General features: G+C 44.1%; 1 protein-coding gene across 1 annotated transcript; it reads left to right on the top strand.

Moving 5' to 3' along the window:
* The first annotated feature begins 1,235 nt into the window (after positions 1 to 1,235).
* Positions 1,236 to 20,299, top strand: tm4sf4 (transmembrane 4 L six family member 4). The gene is made up of 5 exons (XM_048541528.2): positions 1,236 to 1,567; positions 2,316 to 2,405; positions 9,796 to 9,935; positions 15,545 to 15,729; positions 18,725 to 20,299. The coding sequence occupies exons 1-5, from the start codon at positions 1,391 to 1,393 to the stop codon at positions 18,727 to 18,729; spliced, it is 597 nt and encodes a 198-aa protein (XP_048397485.1). The 5' UTR covers positions 1,236 to 1,390; the 3' UTR covers positions 18,730 to 20,299.
* The last annotated feature ends 3,279 nt before the right edge of the window (positions 20,300 to 23,578 follow it).

Genomic DNA, 23,578 nt, shown 5'->3' with positions numbered 1-23,578 from the left:
GTTATCATGTGGCACTGGTAGTAACACCAAGATAATTACCCTGTTTGTCCTGGATTTCAGCTTCAAACCTAACTCCCTGTACCTGTTTTTCACATTCTCAGTTCTTTTTCTACCTACATCATTGGTACCGATGTGTACCATGACTGCTGGTTGCTCACCCTCCCCCTTAAGGATCTTGAAGACACGATCCGAGACATCATGGACCCTGGCACCCGGGACGCAATATACCACCCTTTGATCTCGTTCTCATCCACAGAACCGCCTGTCTGTGCCTCTTACTGTTGAATCCCCCACGACAATTGCTCTCCTATTCTCCCCCCTTCCCTTCTTTGCCACATGGTCAGGCTCAGTGTCAGAGACAAGTTCAATTAGTAGCTGGAGAAGCGCAAATTCAATTAATTAATAAATCAGATTTAAAATCCTCGTCTTGTTAATAATGAAATGGAACCATTGAATTCCTTACCTATATATGATACCAGAACCATAACAGTCCAGGTGACCCTTCCCTCTCCTCTGTTCTGACTTAGCAATTTGGCAATATCAAACAGCACTGTAGGTGCACCTAAACTACAAGGATGGAAATGGCATAAGAAAATGCCTCATCAGCACCCTCCGAAGGGCAATTAGAGATGGTCAGCATCCGCCATTCCAATCAATAATGCTGATGTCCAGAAAATGAATATTTTTCAACATCAATCATTGGGGGGGTGGAGGTTAAAAAGTGGCCAATTGTACAACAATTTATTCATTTTTAATTAGGTCAGAAAGATATCATTCTGTCCCCGAAGCTTGGCAAAGCTGTAGGATGATCTTGAATGTTACTAGTGTGTTAAACCATGGTGGTACAAATATTGATTTATTACCTCGCTTTAAAATGTAATTTTAATTCAAAAGTATAATTAATGCTGAATTGTCCAACATTTGCACACTCTTAAAAAATCTGGTGGGACACCTTTCAAATTCAAAGAGCAGAGTTTGAAAGTGGGTGAGATGAAACTAAAATTCTGAGTAATGTTTCCTTATTAGGCATTGATAGATTGATTCATGATAAAACATTAGTGTGTAAGGGCGGTCACTTGTTCGGTGCTGCATGTTGATATATTACAGGCGAAAGGAGCTCATGAACTCTGAGTGTAATGCTAAATTTGGTGAATTATTGACAGAACAAGATAGTTGTCATGGCAATTTTTAAGTTGAGTTTCCCTCTTCCCCTCTACGTAAACAGGGCAGTATCTAACATCATCATCTGGGGGTGGCTGTCTATAAAAAAATTCAGTGATCATTCGCTCCTCACCAAGTGGGTTAGTCACGGATTTCCCTCCACAACTTGTGCTTCATTTAAGCCTCCCCTCCTCAGGAAGCAAACAGCTAGCGGCTGAGATTGACCACTATGTGTTACGGAAAGTGTGCCAAGTGCCTGGGCATCACACTCATTCCTCTGGCTCTTCTTGGTATTATCTTAAACACTCTGCTCTTTTTCCCAAATGGAGAAACGGGATACAATACGCCTGAGAGACTGGCCGGCACTGTGTGGTGTTTTAGTGGGATTCTAGGATCTGGATTACTGGTAATTTATCTTCTTATTTAGTTCAACCTGGAAGGGGGAGGGAGTTGGGGATTATAGGGGAGTGGGATCGTTTCTTTCTGTAAACCAATTCATTGTTGTTCAAATAAAATTTCCTCTATGATATTTGTTTTAAAGAAAGCTGTTAAAATGAGGCTACGGTATTCAGAGTATAAATACTTAACAGCATTTATTTGTCCTATGATATAGACAGAAAGCTTTCAAAAGACGAAGCTTTGAAATTCTAGCATAAGGTCATCAAAGTCACTTTGCAGTTTTGGAGGAAGCTTTGATCTATATTAGCGCAGAGTTTAACTGAATTCACCAACAGAGACACTTCATCTCTGGTCTAAAATTTATATTGTAACAAAATCAGAAATTGCTGGAAAAGCTCAGCAGGTCTGGCAATATCTATGGAGAGGAATAAGAGTTAACATTTCAGGTCCAGAGACTCTTCTTCAGAACATTTCCAGCCCAGTTCTAAGGATCACTGAAATGTGACTTGTTTTCTCCCACAGATGCCACCAGACCTGCTGAGCTTTTCCAGCAATTTCTGTTTTTTGTTTCTGATTTCCAGCATCCACAGTTCTTTCGGCGTTTATTCAGACTGCAATGTTAATCTGGTTCTTGCAAGACTTTTCTGACAGCAGCATTTCTGCACATTGATGATCCCTCCTACTGTAATCACATCAGTGAGCCATTCCAACATCAATTGACGCTGATTTAACATTTGTCTTTTGAATGAGGACAGATGGTGTTCCCGATCCTCGTCTTCATGGGTATGGAGAAAAACGACTGCTGTGGTTGCTGTGGAAACGAGAGCTGCGGGAAACGGTTTGCGGTAAGCAGGATTGAGGCATACCCCCGGACCTCACCATCCCTTCTGGCCCTCTCCCAGATTTCTCCCAGTGCCTGTGGGTTGAGGTCAGGTGGGAAGAGAAGACAGGCAGTAAAGGGGATCTGGAGGGTGGCCGAATGTGAATTTAACATATTCCCAGCTATTCCAGGTGGATATTGTAATGAGGCTCAGTCTAATATTTGATTTGGTTTATTGTTGTTACCTGAATACAGTGAAAAGTTTTGTTTTGCATGCAGTACAGGCAGATCATAACAAAACAAACCTTACAGGTCATAGAATGCTTAGACAGAGCGAGGCATACAAGGTTATATTGCACAGGCAGCTCACAAAGGCAAGATCAACATGAGGTTTATAGTTAGGTCCAATCAGAAGCCTAATAATAGCGGGTAAGAAGCTGTTCTTGAACCAGTTGGTCTGTGTGTTTGAGCTTTTGTATCATCTGCCTGATGGAAGAGGTCGGAAGAGAGTATTAGCAGGATGGGAGGGGTCTTTGATGATGTTGGCTGCCTTTCCATGGCAACGAGAAGTGTAGATGGAGTCTCTGGATGGGAGGTTGGCTTCTCTCATGGGCTGGGCTGAGTTCACAGCTTTCTACAGTTTCTTACGGTTTTAGGCAAAGCAGTTGCCATACCAAGCCATGGTGCATCCAGATGGAATGCTTCCTACGGTGCAACTGTAAATGTTGCTGGGGGTTCTTATGGACATGCCCAATTTCCTTAGCCTCCTGAAGAAGGATAGCCTTTATTGTCAGGAGCTCTTGAATGAGTGCAGTGAAAAGATTGTAATGTTGCCTCTCAGCACCACTTATGTACATGGTACCGAGGTACAGATACTCCAAGTGTTGTCACAGAATTGAAAAAAACATTAGCATGGGAATGTAACGTTTAAAGTCCAGAATGAGAATAAAATCTGTCGAGAATGTACTTGCTACAGTACTTATAGTCCTTTTACAGCATGACTCCATGCCCACTGGGCTTCGGAACACAAGACCACACTGCCTCGACACGCTGGCCTCGTTCCAGGCTTCTCACTGCTCCCCACTCCGGGACACACCCTGCTCCCCGCTCCGCGACACACCCTGCTCCCGACTCCGGGACACGCCCTGCTCCCCGCTCCGGGACTTGCTCCACTCTCCACTCCGGGACTCGCCCTGCTCCCCGCTCCAGGGCACACCCTACGCCCCGCTGCAGGATTCTCTCTGCTCCTGACTCCGGGACACGCCCTGCTCCCCACTCCAGGACACACCCCGCTCCCTGCTCCGGGATTTGCTCCACTCTCCGCTCCGGGACTCGCCCTGCTCCCCACTCTGGGACACACTCTGGTTCCCACTCCAGGAAATTCCCCTTTCCCTGCTCCAGGACTCGCTCCGGGACACGGTCTGCTCCCCGCTCCAGGAAACGCCCTGCTTCCGGCTCCGGGACACGGTCTGCTCCCCGCTCCAGGATTCACTCTGCTCCCCGCTCTGGGACACGCCCTGCTCCCTGCTCCAGGACTCGCTCTGCTCCCTGCTCCAGGACTCGCTCTGTTCCCCGTCCGGGACTCGCTCTTTTCCCCGTCCGGGACTCGCCCTGCCTCCTGCTCCGGGACACGCTCTGCTGTCTGCTCCGGGACTCGTTCTGTTCCCCTTCCAGGACTCACTCTGCTCCCTGCTCCGGGACACACTCTGCTCCCCGTGCTGGGAGTCTCTCCGCTCCCCGCTTTGGGACACGCTGTGCTCCCCACTCCAGGACTCTCCCTGCTCCCCGCTCCAGGACTCTATCCGCTCCCCGGTCTGGGATTCACTCCACTCCCTGCTCTGGGACACGCTCTGTTCACCGCTCCAGGGCTCTCCCTGCTCCCCTCTCCAGGACTCTCCCTGCTCCCCGCTCTAGGACTCTCTCCACTCCCTGCTCTGGGACATGCTCTGCTCCCCACTCCAGGACTCTCCCTGCTCCCCGCTCCAGGACTCTCTCCACTCCCTGCTCTGGGACACGCTCTGCTCACCGCTCCAGGACACACTCTGCTCCCCTCTCCAGGACTCTCCCTGCTCCCCGCTCCCCGCAGCCCTGCTCCCTGCTTTGGAACTCAGTCTGTGTGCTCTGCTCCTGCTCCTGTCCATCAGTGACTTGTCTCCCTTCATCTCACCTCCATTCTCCAAGTAGGGTTGGGTATTTTAAGAGTTTGGGGGTCATGTGGAAGAAAAACTGTACACAGGAGAAAAATAAAGAGAAAGGAAAAGGAACTGGTGAGCAGTGGTGCTGTGACTGGAGTGTCATAGGCTGCCACCACCTCAGAAAAATATCGAACAAGAGAGGCCATTCAGCCCATTGTATCTGTGTCACCAGATGCAATGGACCCAGCTTTGGTCTTAGGTCCTCTTGTATTCTTTGGTTCCTCTTCCGAATGGATTAGCAGTTGTTCACTATTGACTTTATCAAGTCCTTTAATCATCACCTTTTAGATCACTCATTAATATTCTCTATTCTTGTTTACAAAGGGAACAGTTTGATTTTCTTGTGTTTAAACCCATTGATATTTTTACCACAGGAAGAAGACTTTTGGCTGTTTGCATAAGCACTCACTCAGCTGTAGAGATCTGACATTAACTACTGCCTTTCCTCCACTCTCTTTCTTTATTCATGGGCCTGCATCTTCCCCTGCTTCAACTACCAGCCTCTATTTTGCCGTAAATAATTCAAAGATCTCTGCCTCAACCATTTCCTGCAGCAAAATATTTGAACAAAACTTGCAGGTTTCTTTACAGGTGAAACTATAATTCTAATTTACTGCTTTAAGTTCCAATCCTTCTAAATAGAATTGCCCACTTTTAGATTTTACTTTAGCTCCAGGAGCGCATCTCAAACATAGGATCATCCTATTAAATTTCCATCCGTTTGGTTAAAATAGCAGAAAAATGCAGTGGTGAGATTTAAATGGGACGATGAGAGAGGGTACTCAAAAGCTTGGTAAAGCATGAGACATGGAAGCCTCGCCAAGTCAAGCAGAGTCTTATTCAAATAACTTTGGGCTGGAACGTACCTGACCGAATGCTTGGTCAACGAGAGGCGACACTGTGAACTTGCAACAGCCCACAGCTGGACACTCTTGGCACAGGCAAGGGCTGCAAGATTTTGGGCTGGGGTTGTGGTGTGGCTCAGGGAGTAGAGTTCTTACCGAGAATAGCGTTAGGCTGAAGGCTTACTGGTGACCTTCGAGAGAGCAGGTGCCTGCTCCTCCTGTTCCAATAGCAGTGCTAAAAGGAGGTGGCCTGACCGAAGGCAGGAAAAACACATTTGACCTCAACCTTACTAATCTGCCAGCTGCAGTTGCATCAGCCCATGACAGTATCGGCAAGAGTGACCTTCGCACAGTCCTTGTGGAGGTGAAACCCCACCTTCACGTTGAGAATAACCTCCATCATGTTGTGTGTTACTATCACTGTGCTAAATGGGACAGACTTTGCACAGATCTATCAACTCAAGACTAGGCATCCATGAGGCATTGTGGGCCATCAACAGCAGCAGAATTGTACTCCAGCACAATCTGTAACCTCATGGCCCGGCATATCCCCCACTCAACCATTACCATCAAGCTAGGGATCAACCCTGATTCAATGGACAGTGCAGGACGGCATGCCAAGAACAGAACCAGGCATACCTGAAGAGGAGGTGTCAACCTGGTGAAGCCACCAAGCAGGACTACTTGCATACCAAATAGCGAAAGCAGCAAGTGATAGTCGGAGATTAGTGATCCTACAACTAACAGATCAGATCTAAGCTCTGCAGTCCTGCCACATCCAGTCATGAATGGTGCTGGACAATTAAACAACTCACTGGAGGAGGAGGCTTCACAAATATCCCCATCCTCAGTGATGGAAGAGCCCAGCACATCATTGCAAAAGATAAGGCTGAAGCATTTGCCGTAATCTTCAGCCAGAAGTGCCAAGTGGATGATCCATCTCAGCCTTCTCCAGTGGTCCCCAGCATTACTGATACCAGTCTTCAGACAATTCAATTCACTCCACGTGATATCAAGAAATAGTTGGAGACACTGGATACTGCAGCGGCTATGGGCCCTGACAATATTCCAGCAATAGTTCTGAAGGCTTATGCTCCAGAACATGCTGTTCCCCTAGCCAAACTGTTCCAGTACGTTTACAACACTGGCATCTCACCGACAATGTGAAAAATTGCCCAAGTATGTCCCGTACACGAAAAGCAGGGCAAATCCAAACCAGCCAATTACTGGCCCACCAGTCTCCTCTCAATATTCAGTAAAGTGATTAAAGTTGTCAGTAACGGTGCTATCAAGCAGCACCTGCTCAGTGAAGCCCAGTTTGGGTCCTGCCAGGGCCACTCAGCTCCTGACCTCATTGCAGCCTCGGTTCAAACAAGGACAAAAGAGCTGAATTCCAGAGGTGAGGTGAGAGTCACAGCCCTTGATATCATGGCTGCATTTGATCGAGTGTGGCGTCAAGGAGCCCTCGCAAAACTGGAATCAATGGGCATCAAGGAGCAAACTCTCCAGTGGTTGGAGTCATACCTGACATGTAGGAGGATGGTCATGGTTGTTGGCGGTCAGTTATCTCAGCTCTAGGACATCTCTGCAGGAGTCCCTCAGCTTAGTGTCCTCAGCCTAACCATCTTCAGCTGCTTTGTCAATGACGTTCCCTCCATCATAAGGTCAGAAGCAGGGACATTCGCTTTTGATTGCACAATGTTCAACACCGTTCATGACTCTTTAGATACTGAAGCAGTCCGTGTGCACATGCAACAAGGTCTGGACAATACCCAGGCTTGGGCTGACAGGTGGCAAGTGGCATTTGCCACACAAATGCCAGGGTATGACCATCACCAACAACAGATATTCTATCCACCATCCCTTGACATTCAATGGTGTTACCATCACTGAATCCCCCACTATTAACATCCTGGGGGTTTACCATTGACCAGAAACTCAACTGGACTCGGCACATAAACACAGTGTCTACAAGAGCAGGCCAGAAGCTAGGAATACTGGAGCAAGTACCTCACCTCCTGACTCCTCAGAGCTGTCCGCCATCTACAGGGCACAAGTCAGGAGTGTGATGGAATACCTACAACACTCAAGATGTTTGACACCATCCAGGACAAAGCAGCCCGCTTTATTGGCACCACATCCACAAGCATCCACTCCCTCCATGACTGACGCTCAGTAGCAGCAGTGTGTACTATCTACAGGATGTGCTGTAAAAAATTCACCAAAGATCCTTAGACAGCACCTTCCAAACCCACGACCACTTTCATCTAGAAGGATAAGGGCATCGGACATCTGGAAACACCACCACCTTGAAGTTCCCCTCCAAGCCACTCACCATCCTGACTTGGAGGGGAACTTGGAGGTGGTGGTGCTCGCCATTCCTTCCCTGTCGCTGGGTCAAAATCCTGGAATTTCCTCCCTAATGGCATTGTGGGTCAAGACACAGCAGGAAGACTGCAACAGTTCAAAAAAGTAGCTCACCCTCACCTTCTCCAGGGCTACTTGGAATGGGCAAGAAATGCTGGCCAGCCAGCGACGCTTACAGCCCACAAAAGATTAGAAAAGAAATGGAACTCAGCGCTTCCTACCTCAGATCCAATGCCAAATAACCATTGCCCAAGATCCCTCCTGACAAACCTTTACATTGAACTCATGGAGCAAAATGTTTCTCGTTTCTGGCCTGCTTTGGGATTGGGTTTTTCTCTACCTTGCCCCTTCCACCTGCCAGATCCTGTCTTGGCCGTTAAGTGGCAATTAAAATCACGGCCTAAGAATCTGATACGTATTGCTGTTGGACAGAGAAACTGAGCCATGTGTGAAAATGGCAATTTTGGTTTCATGACATTGACAAACAGGGCAATATTTCCCAGAGCTAATGTAGAGGGAATGACGATGACCTTGAGCTATTAACACAGGACTGTCAATCCAGAAACCCACGTTTATGTTCCAGGGACCTGAGTTCAAATCCCACCATGACAGATGGTAGAATTTGAATTCAATAAAATTTTTAATTAAGAGTCTAATGATGACCATGAATCTATGGTCAATTGTCAGGAAAGACCCACCACTGTCCTTTAGGTAGGGAAACTACGATCCTTACCTGGTCCGGCTTACATATAAATCCAGAACCACAGCAATGTGGTTGATTTTTGTCAATTAAGGATGGGCAGTAAAAGCTGGCCTAGCCAGTGATCCCTCATCCTGTGAATAGATTTTAAAAAAGAGAGCTGCAAAGCGAGTCTATGACTGTCAACAACAAGTATCCTAAATAAGTCCCTGAGTTAGTGCCAACATTTGTGCTATATTCTCTTGTTTTGAAATGTGTAAAATGAATAGTCAACCTCATTTCAAACATACTTGAAGGAATTAAATAGTTTGGTCTTTAATGAAGGAGAGGTGATTTTATAGTCATAGTGTCACTGGGCTAGCAATCCAAAACCTTCAGGCCAATGTTCAGAGTTCAAATGTCAGCATCGCAAATGGTGAAATGTGAATTTATTTAAAAATGGGCCATTGTCAATGGTCATTAAAACCACACAGTCATTGTCATGGGCCATTAAAGGAGGCAATATAACATAGAACATAGAACATTACAGCGCAGTACAGGCCCTTCAGCCCTTGATGTTGTACAAAGCTGTGAAACCAATTTGAAGACCATTTAACCCACACTATTCCATTATCATCCATATATTTATCCAATGATCATTTAAATGCCCTTAAAGTTGGCGAGTCTACTACTGTTGCAGGCAGGGCATTCCACAGCCTTACTACTCTCTGAGTAAAGCACCTACCTCTGACATCTGTCCTATATTTATCACCCCTCAATTTGAAGCTATGTCCCCTTGTGCTAGCCATCACCATCTGAGGAAAAAGGGTCTCACTGTCCACCCTATCTAATCCTCTGATCATCTTGTATGTCTCTATTAAGTCGCCTCTTAACTTTCTTCTCACTAAAGAAAACAGCCTTAAGTCGCTCAGCCCTTCCTCATTAGACCTTCCTTCCATACCAGGCAATGGCATTATTGCTGGGCTGTTATGCAATGACCCAGGTCGCATTCTGCAGACCTGGGTTCAAATCCCACCATGGCAGATGGTGGACTTTGAATTCAATAAAAATATCTGGAATTAAGAACCTAATGATGACCATGAGTCCGTTGCCTGCAAACAGATAGCTTTGCTTAACAAAAAATCACTGATTTAAAACTAATATCTGAACCTTCATCCACTACCATCCACCAGCATCCACTCCCTCCATCACTGAGGTGCTGTAAAATGGGGGTTTAGAGAGAGATTACTTTATGATCTGCTACAACTCTGCTTTCCACAGTCATGTCATAATTTCATATTTTAATTAAGTTGTTTTCTCTTGGCTTAGAATTTCTCCTCTGTAATCTTTGCTGGGATAGGTGTGGCAGGAGCAGCATACAGTTTCATCGTTTCTGCAGTGGGCCTCAACCAAGGTCCAAAATGTGCCACAAACAGCAGCAGCAATTACACCTATATCTTTACTAACGGGTAAGAAAAATTACTCATTGGGACTGTCTCAGAACTGCCTTTGTTGAACTAACTTGTTGTAATTGTAATTCTCCTACAGCCCCAGGAATGCCCCCCAGTGAGCCAATTTGCCCAATGATACATTTACATAAACAATTGTTTTGATCTTGGGATGGCTTCTGAACCTCATTTGTGAGCCCATGTTGATCATTGTTTTATTGTACCTATCCAGTCATTAACTTCAGAAGCATGCATTTCTGGGAAGGTGATGGGCTAGTGGTATTTTCGCTAAGCTATTACTCCAGAAAATCAGCTAATGTTCTAGGGGCCCAGGGTTAGAATCCTCAGCAGGTGGAGGAATTTGAATTCAATAACGAAAGAATTCTAGATTTAAGAATCTACTGATAACTATGAAACCATTGTTGATTCTCAGACAAATCTCTTTGGTTCACCAGTGTCCTTCAGGGAAGGAGATCTGCCATCCTTACCTAGTCTGGCCTACATTTGACTCCAGAGCCATAGTAATGTGGTTGATTCTTAACTGCTCATCCAGTCGTATCAATTGCTATGAAGTAAGGACGTACATGGAATAGTGTAGGTTAGATGGACTTCAGATCAGTATAACAGGTCGGCACAACATCGAGGGCCAAAGGGCCTGTACTGTGCTGTAATGTTCTATGTTCTATGTTCTAATTCTCAGTAAAGAAATGAAACCGGACAGTCCACCCTGGCATCAACCTTGACACTGAAAAAGACAACAGCAGAAGCATAGAAACATAGAAGATAGGAGTAGGAGGAAGCCATTCAGCCCTTCAAGCCGGCTCTACCATTTTTCATGATCATGGCTCATCATCCAATTCAATAGCCTAACTGAGCTTTCTCCCCATAACCTTTGGTCTCATTCACTCCAAGTGCTATATCTAGTCACCCCTTTGAATGCATTCATTATTTCGGCATCAACTACTTCCTGTAGTAATGAATTCCACGGGCTCACCAATCTTTGTGTGAAGAAATGTCTCCTCATCTCCGTCCAAAATGGTCTACACCGAATCCTCTTACAGTCACCCTTGACTCTGGGCACGCCCACCTTCTGGACACAACAGCATCAACTGTATTACATGGTATACATTGAAATTCCTCACACAGAGTACATTTTGCACCCTTGCCACCCTCAGTACTTCCTCCAAGTGTTGTTCAACATGGAGGAGTACTGATTCATCAGGCGAGGAGAGTGTATGTTAGTCAGCACGAGGTTTCTTTGCCCATGTTTAACCTGAAACCATAAGACTTCATGGGGCCTGAAGTTAACATTCAGGACTCGCAGGGCAACTCCCTCCTAACTTTATATTACTATGCAATGTCCTCCTCACTAACATCTGGGGGCTAATGCCAAAATTGGCATCGTTGTCTCAAGGAATCATGAATTACAGGCAATATCTCAAGCCCTAGCATCACCAACAGGACAGATCCAACACAGGTGGCAGCACAGTGGGATACAAACTTGGAACTATATCCCTGTTCCTTCACTGCTGCTGGGTCAAGATTCTGGAACTCCCTCCCTAATGGCATTCTGAGCCTACCTACAGCATGTGGACTGCTGCGGCTCAAGAAGGCAGCTCACCACCACCTTCTCAAGGACAGCTAGGGCCTGCAGTCTGTCAGTGATGCCCATGTCCCACAAATTAATAAAAAAAACTGGTTCAGAGAAAATAGCACCACTTTATACACACAGATGCTGACAGTGTTCGTGCCTAAGTTATAAAATAACAACATTTTGTGAGAAAGCCATTGAGAATGTACACTATGCCAATCTTAAGGTTGAATTTTTTTGTGTAGCTGGGCTGACTCTGGGGGCATTTCAAAATGGTGGATGTGAGCCAGATGCAAAGTTGAGCTCCTAATTCAAACAGATTCCACTTTTGCCAGTATAACAACAGACTGTGAATCACAAAGACAGGAAAGCCAAACTCAGAAGCAACAGCATTTGAAATTTGTGATGAATTCAAACAGATATCTTTTTCCGGGAAATTCAAAGGCTTAAACCCATACTGTGAAAATCACAAATTTATGGAAAAGGTGTCAATGCTCAGAAAGGGAAAATAAGACTTATTTTCGTGTCACAATCTGAAGTTATTTAAAACCTCAGTCCTTTCAAAATTACTACATCTCTCAGTTAGAGTAAAATGAAGACACCTGTTGATGAAGTACATTAATTGACAAGGCCATCCGGTATAGCTTAGAAGACAATAGCCATCCATTCTAGCAGATGAAATACATTGTCGGTGTTGACATTTCTCAACAGCTGTTATCATCGCCAGAATGCTTGGCTGGGTTTCAAAAGCTCCAAAAACCACTTATCCAACAAGGACTGAGTTGACATTTTGAATGTGAGTTTTGGGCAGCTATTGAAAGGCTTTTTTGCATAGTTAGTGAAGAGAAATATAGTTGGTTTTACGATACATTAACCACTTGAGGGATTTAAAGGATTTGAGTTGGTTTCCCGAATGAGTTTTTAATCAAATTAAAGTGTGCATAATTTTTAAATTGTTAGAAGTTGATGTTTTATATTGCCACATGGTTCCTGATGTCTGCCCATGGTGGATATTAGGTGAGATGCTATGGAAGAGCTAGGGGCGTAAGGAGTGGGTGGCGGGAGGTGGTGAGAGAGCAGGGAGCTGGGAGCTGAAATGTAGAATATAGTGAGAAGTGAAGTCTCAGTTTATCTTAGCACTTACCTGCCTCTATGGCCACTTCCAAACTACGTTCAGAGGAAACACGCTCAACTTGATCCTGCCCACACCTCCCTCAAGTGAAAACCGTGTGCATGTGTGTGTGTGTGTGTGTGTGTTTGCGTGTGTATACATGTGTGTGTGTGTCTGTGTGTGTATATATATATATGTGTGTGTGTGTGTGTGTGTTGACATGTGTGTTTTTATCTGTGTTTCTTTTACTCTTTTTTCATTCGCGGGATGAGAGTATCACTGCCGAGGCAGCATTTATCACCCATCCTTAATTGCCCAGAGGGCAGTTAAGAGTCAGTCACATTGCTATGGGTCTGGCGTCACATGTAGGCCCGACCAGGTAAGGATGGCAGGTTTCCTTCCCCAAAGGACATTAGTGAACCAGATGGGTTTATCCGACAATCGCCAATGGATTCATGGTCATCCTTACAGTCTTAATCTTCTTAATTCCAGATATTTAGTGAATTCAAATTCCACCATCTGCCATGGTGAGATTCAAACCTGGGTCCCCAGAACATTATCTGGCTCTGTGAATTGACAGTGCAGTGGGAATGCCACTAGATCTTGCATGTGTGTGTGTCTGTGTGTGCTGTTGGGGAGGTTAGAGGAGGTAATTTCCATGGCAACAGGCCTACCAAGGCACGAGACAACTCAACACACGCCGTTTGCATCCATGGTGAAAATCTAGCCCTTAGTGGTCAGGGAACATAACTTGGCATTTGGTGAATAAATTCCTCTAAGAATGGTCATTTTACATGAATTACCATTATAAAACTTGTTTTTATTTTATCCCATTAAAATTGCATAAAAATATTCCCCTGTTAAGGATCTCCCTGAGAATATTCAATGGTCAACCGAATTGTGCCATTGTGTTTTATTCTGTAATTGTGGTCTACATCTTCTTGAATAGGAATCTGTCCTCTACAACATGGGCTGCTATTACTCTCATCCTATTGACAGTAAGTAATGGTCCCGGTTGCCAGCTATTGATTCCCTAGGCTGATCTTTACGTATTCTATCTGTCCAACTGTTGTTCTCTCTCCCTGTCTCTGGGCTTCATCTCCATTTTTCACTTACTCCTTCCGACCCCACCTTCGGTACACGCCAGCATTTTCCTAACTACATTCATTTGGACCACAATGCAAGGGGCCAGTCCAGTCACAATCAGTTTTGAGGAAGAGTCACTGGACCCAAAATGTTAACTCTGTTCTTTCCTTCACAAATGCTGCCAGACCTGCTGAGTTTCTCCAACAAATTTCTGTTTTTATTTTGTTTCAGACCTCCAACATCTGCACTTCTTTCTTCTGCTCCAATGTTAGGCTTAATTTTAACACAGTAGGTAATACATTGTAAAGTTTAAAAATAATAAATGATTGTTTTGATTCATTACACAGGTCTGATAAGATTTGCTGTAAAGATTATTGACTTCTTCCCTTCTGCTCATAACAGTCAAATGTTGACACTTGTGAGCAAATACACAAGCGTAGTCTGAAAAGATATAGTCAGGCAATGTTTTAATCTCTTCTGACAGTCCAGAAGGATCAAACTATACCCTGGAAAGACTTTGCTGAAAAATTCCTTTTCGGCCCCTTGCATTGTGGTCCGACTGCATGAGATGAGACACCAAACCCCTGTTTGATCCAGTCAACATCTCTTCCTACGTACTTCAAACTTTCAAAAGAAAACACTTCCTACAACTATACCCATAAAGGGCACTGTATCATATTTTTTTCAAAAGCTGCAATGAGCCTATCATTTGTAGGTATTTCTCCCTATCCCTCACTGGTTTTCTGCTGAAAATCTGTGGAAATCTGAGGCAGTACACAGTGCAGTAAAGATGCGACTAGACTGTAGTAAATTAGTGGTTGGCATCTGTTGGAATATCGAGCTCAATCCTGGGCTCCACGATCCAAGAAGGATGTTATGATCAAACGGTATTTTCCAGAATTGCAGCAGAGCTGAGAGGTTTCAGCCTTGTATATAGACTGAGGAAACTGGGATTGTTCTACTTGGAGCGGAGATGGTTGAGGGGAGATGGAAGTGTACACATCAATGAAGGATTTCAGTAGAGAAGATAATGAAAGTCTTCTCCCTCAATGGAAGGGTTGGTAACGAAAGGACATAGGCTTGGCAGTGTTTGTTGAGGCAGAACCCATGTTATTGTTTCAAGTCAACGATCATTCATCAGAATGCAGCTGTGTTACTGACCTGAAACATTTGACTTTCTAATGATGCTGCCAAACATGCTGAGGGTTTCCTGGTCCCAGATTTAAGTTAATTTACAAAATCATTGAGGTTATGTATTTATGTGGCTGTGTCTGTATGTGTTGGTGTATGTTTGTGTGCATGTGTGTCTGTGTTGAGTGCATGTATCTAAATGTGCGTATGCGTGTGTCTCTTTGTGTGTACCTGCATGTTCTGCCTGCCTCCGTGTCTGCACATTTGTGTGTATGTGTCCATTGTGTGTGTGTGTGTGTGTGTGTGTCTGTGCATGCATGTGTGCATATGTGTGTGTGTGCATGTGTGTGTGTGTGCCTATGCATGTATGTATATCTGTGTGCCTTGTGTGTGTGTGTGTGTGTGTGTGCATATGTGTGTGTGTGTGTGTGTGCGTGTGCGTAGACGTGTGTGTGTGTGTGTATACATGTATATATGTATGTATGGAGACAATGAAGTCAGCAAGTTATCCACAAGACAATTTAGTAAAGACCTTTAAAAAGTACCAAACGTATAGCTGAAATGATAAAATTTGCAATGCAGCAAATCTAGTTGCCTAACCCCTTCAAAGAAACTGGATGGGGCAAATGGACTTTCAATGTACTTCATGAGTTTATTAACTTTCTTTCATTATTTGTACGTTGTCTCTCTTCTTCTCTTTTCTTTGGCCAGCGACTACCTGGGAAATTACACCATGTGGGATGCCTGCAGTGAGCCACCCAAAATTGTCACTTGGCACGTCACCTTGTTCTCTCTCCTGTTGGTGCTAAGTGCGGTTCAGCTCATTCTTTGTGCCATCCAAGCTGTCAATGGGCTGATTGGGTTCCTCTGCGGGGAGTGCAGCTGCTGCGGTTCAGGTAGTTACTATAATCGTATCGTTACTTAATCTAATCACATGCTGACCCATTTCTTGCCAAACTAATCTATGTACTTTATAGATAGCATAAAATAGGATAAAGCAGCTATGGCAAATATCCAGGACAATCATGCTACTGAATACATATGTACTTAGGAGGTAAAGACACTTAAATCCTTATTTGCATTCCGTGCAGGGAGGATCTGATCTGGTTGTGTTGGAAACAGCTGGGTTGCAGTCATACTGTATGAGTATGAGTTATTTATTGTCACATTTATCCAGAAAGATACAGTGAAAAGTGTTCTGCCACCACAGCCACATCCATCCAATAGTCAACAAGCACTCACCTAATCTTATGCCCGCTGTTAAAAAAAGAGCTCTACCTGTTTGAAGTGAAGTTAAAGCCATCATTGGTGAAAGCAACAGGTAAGGAAGCTAGTTAACCTGTTCATTGCCAATATCATGCGGCTTGGTAAGGTCCATAATAACTCCTGGTTTAGTGCAGGCGAAACAAAAGGCAGGCACGTGCTGGATGGCACATTGCACACGATAGCAGGGAGCAGAGTGCACCCTGAGGCTAGTCTTCATGTTTGACGCAACTTGGCCGAGTCACCATTGGCTTACCAGACAACAGGGCTGACATTACAGAAAGAAGAGGGAGGTGGTTTAACCCGCAGGTCACCACTTCTCAGGCGAGGGGAGAGGTTAAGAAGGAGAGGTCTCCACGGTAGCCCTCGGCTGGTATTGGAATTAAACCCACACTGTTGGCACCACCCAGCATTGCAATCCAGCCAACTGAGCTAACCGAATTACAATGCATTGCGTAGACAAATCGGTGTCTCACTATAGATTGGGCTAGTCTGTCCATGGCTCGTGGATCCATGAGGCACTATTGGGATGCTCCTTTACTTCTGAAACAAAGACAATGTAGGACAAGGGAGGTTGACTTCTTTCCAACTGCACATCTGTGGAGGGGAAAGGCCTCTTTCTAAAAAACATGATCTCAAATCACATTGGCTCCATCCTGTAGAACCCTTTCTACAAAATGTGCCATATTCGGGTGGACAAACATGACACCCATCCTCTTTCCAGGCCCTTTCCTTACCCTCACTGCAACAGGCTGTTCAGATGTGCAGGAATTTCTTGGGCTTTGTGTCGAAACTCAGTCAGAGATTGTGTCGAGAAATTGGCAGGATCCGTACTGAAATGGCAACCAAAAGGAAGGTTTTGCATTTATACAGTGCTTTCTGTAAAGCTGAGGGAAAGGTACATTCTTTATGGGCAAAGAATCCTTAAAGATGTTGTGAACTGATAGATTTAGGTACTTGATGAAAGGAGCAGCAAAGAAAGAGGGCAGTTGTCTGATGCAGCGAGTGGAATTCACTGCCTAAAAAGCAGCAAAGGTTAGTTCAAAAGTAACTTTCAAAAGGGACTTCAATGCAGCTTGAAAATTTAGGAAAATATTTACAGGGCTGTAGGGAAATATCTGATTAGCGGAAAGAGTTTTTGATAGTCCTATGAAAGAGCTGGCACAGGCATGAAGAGCCGAATGGCCTCACACTGTGCTGCTTGACTCAGTTAAGCTTTCAGGATACAGTGCCAGACATTTGCTTTACAGAAAACAAAAATTGATGCAGAAATGTGTTGTGTTCATAAATTGAGGTAACCGATTTAATCTGATCATAATTACTGTCCCCGCGGCCTCGGGAAAAAGGGGATAGAATTTCCTCAGCTCTCTCCCCAGTTTCTGATGGATCTGAAGTGGATGTGGGTGGAAACTTGCTCTCCTGGATTCACTTCTCCCCACGATTACCTTTCTCCATGGGTGAATCCAGGTACCCTACATATGCCTGCACGTTTATGGTTTAAATTAAAATGTGGCCTCCGTATTTCCACAAAGAACATGAGACTAAGGGGTAGAAACTCATCTCAGTCAGGGGCTTTGAGTGGGTATACTCATCCCAACCACAGAATCATGGAAATGTTATGCTGTGTAGACGGAAGCCATTCGGCCCATTGTGTCTGCACTGGCTCTTCAAATGAGCGTCATGATCTCATGTAAGTCTCTTGTTTTCTCCCCACACCCTCACAGCAATCCACATAACCATCCAATGTTTGATATAGCAAGGTGTAGAGCTGGATGAACGCAGCAGGCCAAGCAGCATCAGAGGAGCAGGAAGGCTGACATTTCGGGTCTGGATCTTTCTAGACCCGAAACATCAGCTTTCCTGCTCCTCTAATCCTGCTTGGCCTGCTGTGTTCATCCAGCTCTACACCTTGTTATCTCAGATTCTCCAACATCGGCAATTCCCACTGTCTCTCACCTTCCAATCCTGAATGCCCCCACTAAATCTGCCCCCACCTCATTTCCAGGCAGTACATTCCCAACTCTCGACCACTCACTGTGTGAAAGAGTTCTTTTCTCATATCTCCCTAGCTTCTTTTGCAGATCACTGCAAATCTATTCCCTCTCCTTCTGCCTCCTTTTACAAGCAGGAATAGCTTCTCCCTATCAATTCTAACCAACATGGTCATGATTTTGAAAACCTCAACTAAGCTGCCTTCTCTGCCAGGAGAACAGCCCCAACTTCTTCAAACTATCTTCATAACTGAGGATAACCCTGGAATGGTTCTTGTGAATCTTGTAAACCTCCCCCATTCCTCTTCCCTCTGGTATAGTCTGACCTGAGAACTGGAGACTGAGCAGGGAGTCTAACAGATGTCTGTTTGAACGCCAAATGTCATAAGCCAGAATCTGACAGGAAGATTTGCTCTTATGGCTTTCTGTTACACTCGCGACTGCAACTTTGTGAAGGAAGTAGAGTTGAGTCTCCCCCTATACAGCGTTTGTGTTCACAGTGTCAAAAGTCCCACTCCACTGGAGATACACCCCATCCCCAAACCCTTTCAATCTCAACACCACCTCGGATATCAACAAAAAAACTGCTTCGTTTTGAAAATGTGCCTTTTCATTTCTTCTGTTTCTCTGCCTTCAGCCTAACAAAGCTACGATGAGAAACTAACTGCCAGACACCTACACACAATGACCAATAATCGGGGCTCAATGGACACAGGAAATTTTCCTTTGACTCTCTTCACTACAAGGACATGCAATCCTTCCGAATCAAAACCCACATGGAATTCATTTTCCTCCCTGGAATTAACGGCTGAGGTCAGAATGGAGAAGGAAGCCTACATTGAATCTGTACGATGTTCCTCGGCTACTAATTTTAAGAGAAAACTTAAGCTGTTTGAACTATTTTTAAAGTAATGGAATTTTCTGTAGTGTAGTGCTAGCACATGTTTCTGGAACAGATATCGATATCACTTCAACTCGAGGGGACGTTGCCTGCAAAAATGTACATAAAATGCAGGTTAAAAATATACACAGTGCATTTATTTCTTCCACAAGTTTGCTCCCTTAAAAATAAGGCTCTGGGGGTAAATATTCAGCTCACCAAGACTGCAGAGCCGCATTTATGGATTGTCCACCCCTACAGAAAGTTCACATTTTATCTATTTCCATTAATGTAATTGGATAGAATATTAGGTGGCTTGTAAAGAAAGCAGCCTGGCCTGACACACATTGCCAGCTTAATACAAGGCAAATGAATTGGAAAACTCACCACCACCAGCAAACCCCCCCAGCCAATACAATTACTTATTTACAAATGTCAACTCTCACTTGCACATTTGGAGTTATCTTAAAAATGACTGTAAGGATGACTTGCAATGGATTTGTTTCTTGAGTAGTTTAGAACTGATTGCTGGGGAGGAGTCATCTTACAGAGTATTGAGCATTCCACAATGGGCTGTACTTTGGGGTGGCATGGTGGCTCAGTGATCAGCACTGGTGCCCCATGGTGCCAGTGGCCTGGGTTCAATTCCACCTTCAGGCAACTGCCTGTGTGGAGTTTGTACATTCTCCCTGTGCCTGCGTGGGTTTCCTTGTTTCTTCCAACAGTCCAAAGATTTTACAGGTTAAGTGGATTGGCCATGCTAAATTGCCCATAATGTGCAGGCTAGGTGGATTAGCCACACAAAATGCAGGGTTACCGGGATGGGTCTGGGTGGGCTGCGGTTCTGATATTCTGATGATGAGGACTCGATGGGTCGATGGCCTGCTTTCACATTGTAGGGATTCTATGTTTGTATCCTGTGTGATTCCATGATATTAAAATGAGATTATGTTGTAATATGGTCTCCCATATCCCAGGACATCCCAGCTTCCAACACCAATGATGAGAGGTATCGGTAACTCAATATTTAAAAATTCATTCATGGTATGTGTCACTGGCTAGGCCAGCATTTATTGCCTATCTCTAATTGCCCAGAGGGCAGTTAAGAGTCAACCACATTGCTGTGGGTCTGGAGTCACATGTAGGCCAGACCAGGTATGGATGGCAGTTTCCTTCCCTAAAGGACATCAGTGAACAAGATGGGTTTTCCTGACAATCGACAGGTCATCATTAGAGATAATGGGAACTGCAGATGCTGGAGAAACCAAGATAACAAAGTGTGGAGCTGGATGAACACAGCAGGCCAAGCAGCATCTTAGGAGCACAAAAGCTTACGTTTCAGGCTTAGACCCTTCATCAGAAAAGGGTCTCATCTTTTCTGATGAAGGGTCTAGCCCCGAAACGTCAGCTTTTGTGGTCCCAAGATGCTGCTTGGCCTGCTGTGTTCATCCAGCTCCACACTTTGTTATCTCGGGCATCATTAGATTCAGGAAGACTGAGGAAGATTCACCAGATCCGAAACGTTAACTCTTGTTTTTTTCCTTCACAAATGCTGCCAGAGCTGCTGAGCTTTTCCAGCAATTTTGCTTTTGCTCCAGGTCATCATTAGACGCTTCAATTCCAAATTTTTATTGAATTCAAATTCCACTGTCTGCTGTGGGACATAGGCTGGACCAGGTAAAGATAGCAGATTTCCTTCCCCTAAGGTCATTAATGAACTAGACGGGTTTTTACAATATTGCTTACATGGTTGGCATCAGCTAGCTCTGATTCCAGGCTTTTAATTCAGTTCAGATGTCACCATCTGTCATGTTGGGATAATGAACTCATCTTCCCAGAATTAATAACTTTGGGTTACTGGATTAACAATCCAGCGGTATTACCAGCACAGCACTTTCCCCAGTATACAACCGATTACTTTGTCCCTGTCCGTTTCAGTTAAGGGAAATAATGAGGTGTTGTGGTTGCTGTGTTAGGAGGGAAGTTTCAGGACAAGAAAGCTGTACGAAGACCAAGGTCAGAAAATGCTGGAAACACTCAGCAGCATCAGTAGAGACAACAGGTCAAAGTGATGTCTTAGACATTGGTCTCAAGCTTGGCTAAAACCAAATCCTCAAGCTGCTTCTGAATGACAAGGCAGTCTTGGTACATGTTCTCTGGGAGGGGATGGACACTTCCCAAGTCAGGAGAAGATGGGAGTCCATTTCTTGCATCATTTCAGTGTAGCGCTAAATATGTCAGTAAAACAATTGGGGAAACTTGAGAAAAAAAAGGCCAGATGCTTTATCCTTATGGATCTTGTCAACTGAGGCTAAGTGGGTAGCTGAAAGGATGTTATGTAACACCTTCAGGGATGAGTTGCCATTTTTCCTGCATTCATAATTTGTAACGGTGCCTAGCACCAACTGCACCTATTCAGCGTATGAATAAATCTATTGCCCTTCCTCATAATTGACTGGAGTGGAAATGAAAAAAACGTTCTTAAAACATTCTTTCTCCCCTTTTAATTAAAGGAAAGGAATAGGACGGAGCTTTACGGCAAAGAGAGGGCCCCCAGACAAACATGTCCACCTTTCTCTACATAAGCCAGGTCCCATTCTATTTTATCTAGTTTTTGCCTTCAGTAAAACAAAGAAATCTCCAGTTTTCACCCAGAAACATAGACAGATGAATGTTTTATCCTAGGTAAAACCTTTGGCGATGTTTAATCCAACTTTAGGAGCACAGTAACCTTAATATCATTCTCTAAACTCTTGTTCTGAGGATACATGTCTTATGAAAAATGAGAGTTTGCTGTAATGGTGCAAAAATTAATTTTTTAAATATATTGACTCTTGAACAATTACTGAGATCTCTGTGTCTGTGTTATAATTGTTCAATTTATTTGTGAAAAAGCTGACTAGTGTTCTCACATCGCATTTTCAGTCATCAGGCACAGCTCTACACTACAGAACGAACAATAAAAGACAGGTCTCATAGTTGCCCTCTAGATCTGAACAGGACCAGCTTGCATTTACACAGCACCTTTAACATTATGAAATCACCCTGAAATGCTTCATCAAACAAACTGTGACAGCCATCCACATCAGGAGATATTAGGAGATGGTGAAAGAAAGCTTGGCCAAAAAGATAGAGTTTTAAAGCATACCTTAAGGGAATAGAGATTTTTAAAAATTAAAAAGCAGCATGCTTTGTAAATAGTGAAAGGTTGCAGAACTCTGAGATTCAGGGAGATCTGGGTACCCCAGTACAGAATTATAGAAGGATAGTACAACAAGTAATCAAGAAAGCTAATTATGTGAGGTTATCCACTACCGGGAATACGTGTCTGAAAGGGCAGATTAAGTTACTTTCTAGATAGTATGAAATAAAATACAGTAGATGGCCAAAGGGGTTTATATGCATAGACCATTAAAATTCCACAAACAGTTGTAGAAAATAATCAAGAGGTCTAATGGAATACTGGCCTTTATATGGGGAGGACCAGAGTATAAGGATGCAGAAGCTATGCTGCAGTTATACCAAACACTGGTTAGATCCCACATGGAGCACTATGAGCAAATCCTGGTACCACATCTTAGGAAGGATGCCCTGGCCTTGAACGGAGTACAATGTAGATTGACAAACTAATGCCTGGTCTTCAGGGTAGCATTCTGAGGAGAGATTATGCAAATTATGCCTGTTTTCTCGAGCCTTTAGAAGGTTAAGGGGTCATCTAATCAAAGTCTTCAGGATATTAACTGGAAAAAACAGAGTAGATAAAGATGAACTATTTCCACTGATTGGGGATTCTAGAACTAGGGAGCATTGTCTAAGAATGAGGACCAAGCTATTCCGGAGAAATGTTAAGAAGCACTTCTACACACAAAGGCTGGTCGAGTCTGGACTTTTTCCGCAAATAGCAATGGATGCTAGATCATTTGTTAGCCAAAGGTGTTAAAGGATATGGGCCAAAGGCAGGCACATGGAGTTAGGCTACAGATAGGCCGTGGTCTCCATGCATGGTAGAACAGCATCAAGGGGCTGAATGGTCTACTCCTGTTCTTATGTAGAATATTACATTTAATTGTCAAGAGAACTGAACGCAAAAGTAGGGAAGTTGTACTTCAATTATACAAGTATTGTGTACAGTTCTGAACACTGTGTTTCCAGAAGGATGTTAAACATTGGAAGTAGCTCAGAGATTTACTAGACTAATGCCTGGAATGAGTGGATTGCCTTACAAGGAAAGGCTAGGCCTGTATCATCTGGCATTTAGAAAAGTCAGAAGCAACTAATTGACACACAAGATCTTGAGAGGTCTTACTGGGTGGACGTGCATATGTTTCCCCTTGGGGGACAATTTAGAACTAGTGGTCAAGTTAAAAATAAAATATTGCCCACTTAAGACAAAGATGAGGAAACATTTTTCTCTCTCAGAAGGTTATGAGTGCTTGGAATTTCCTTCCTCAAAAGGCAGTGGATGCAAAATCTTGAAATTTTTTAAAGCAGAGGTAGATTGTTTCTTGACGACCAAGGTGAAATAACTCCAAACAGTATAAAATCTTGTCACCAAGTCACCTATATTTACACATAAACACTCCTTGACTTTGTGACTGCCTCCTCAAAGTT

This window comes from Stegostoma tigrinum, chromosome 14 (genome assembly GCF_030684315.1).
Source record: "Stegostoma tigrinum isolate sSteTig4 chromosome 14, sSteTig4.hap1, whole genome shotgun sequence".
NCBI classification, from domain to species: domain Eukaryota; kingdom Metazoa; phylum Chordata; class Chondrichthyes; order Orectolobiformes; family Stegostomatidae; genus Stegostoma; species Stegostoma tigrinum.
The sequence above is the reverse complement of the archived record's forward strand: the minus strand, read 5'-3'. Positions and strand labels throughout refer to the sequence as shown.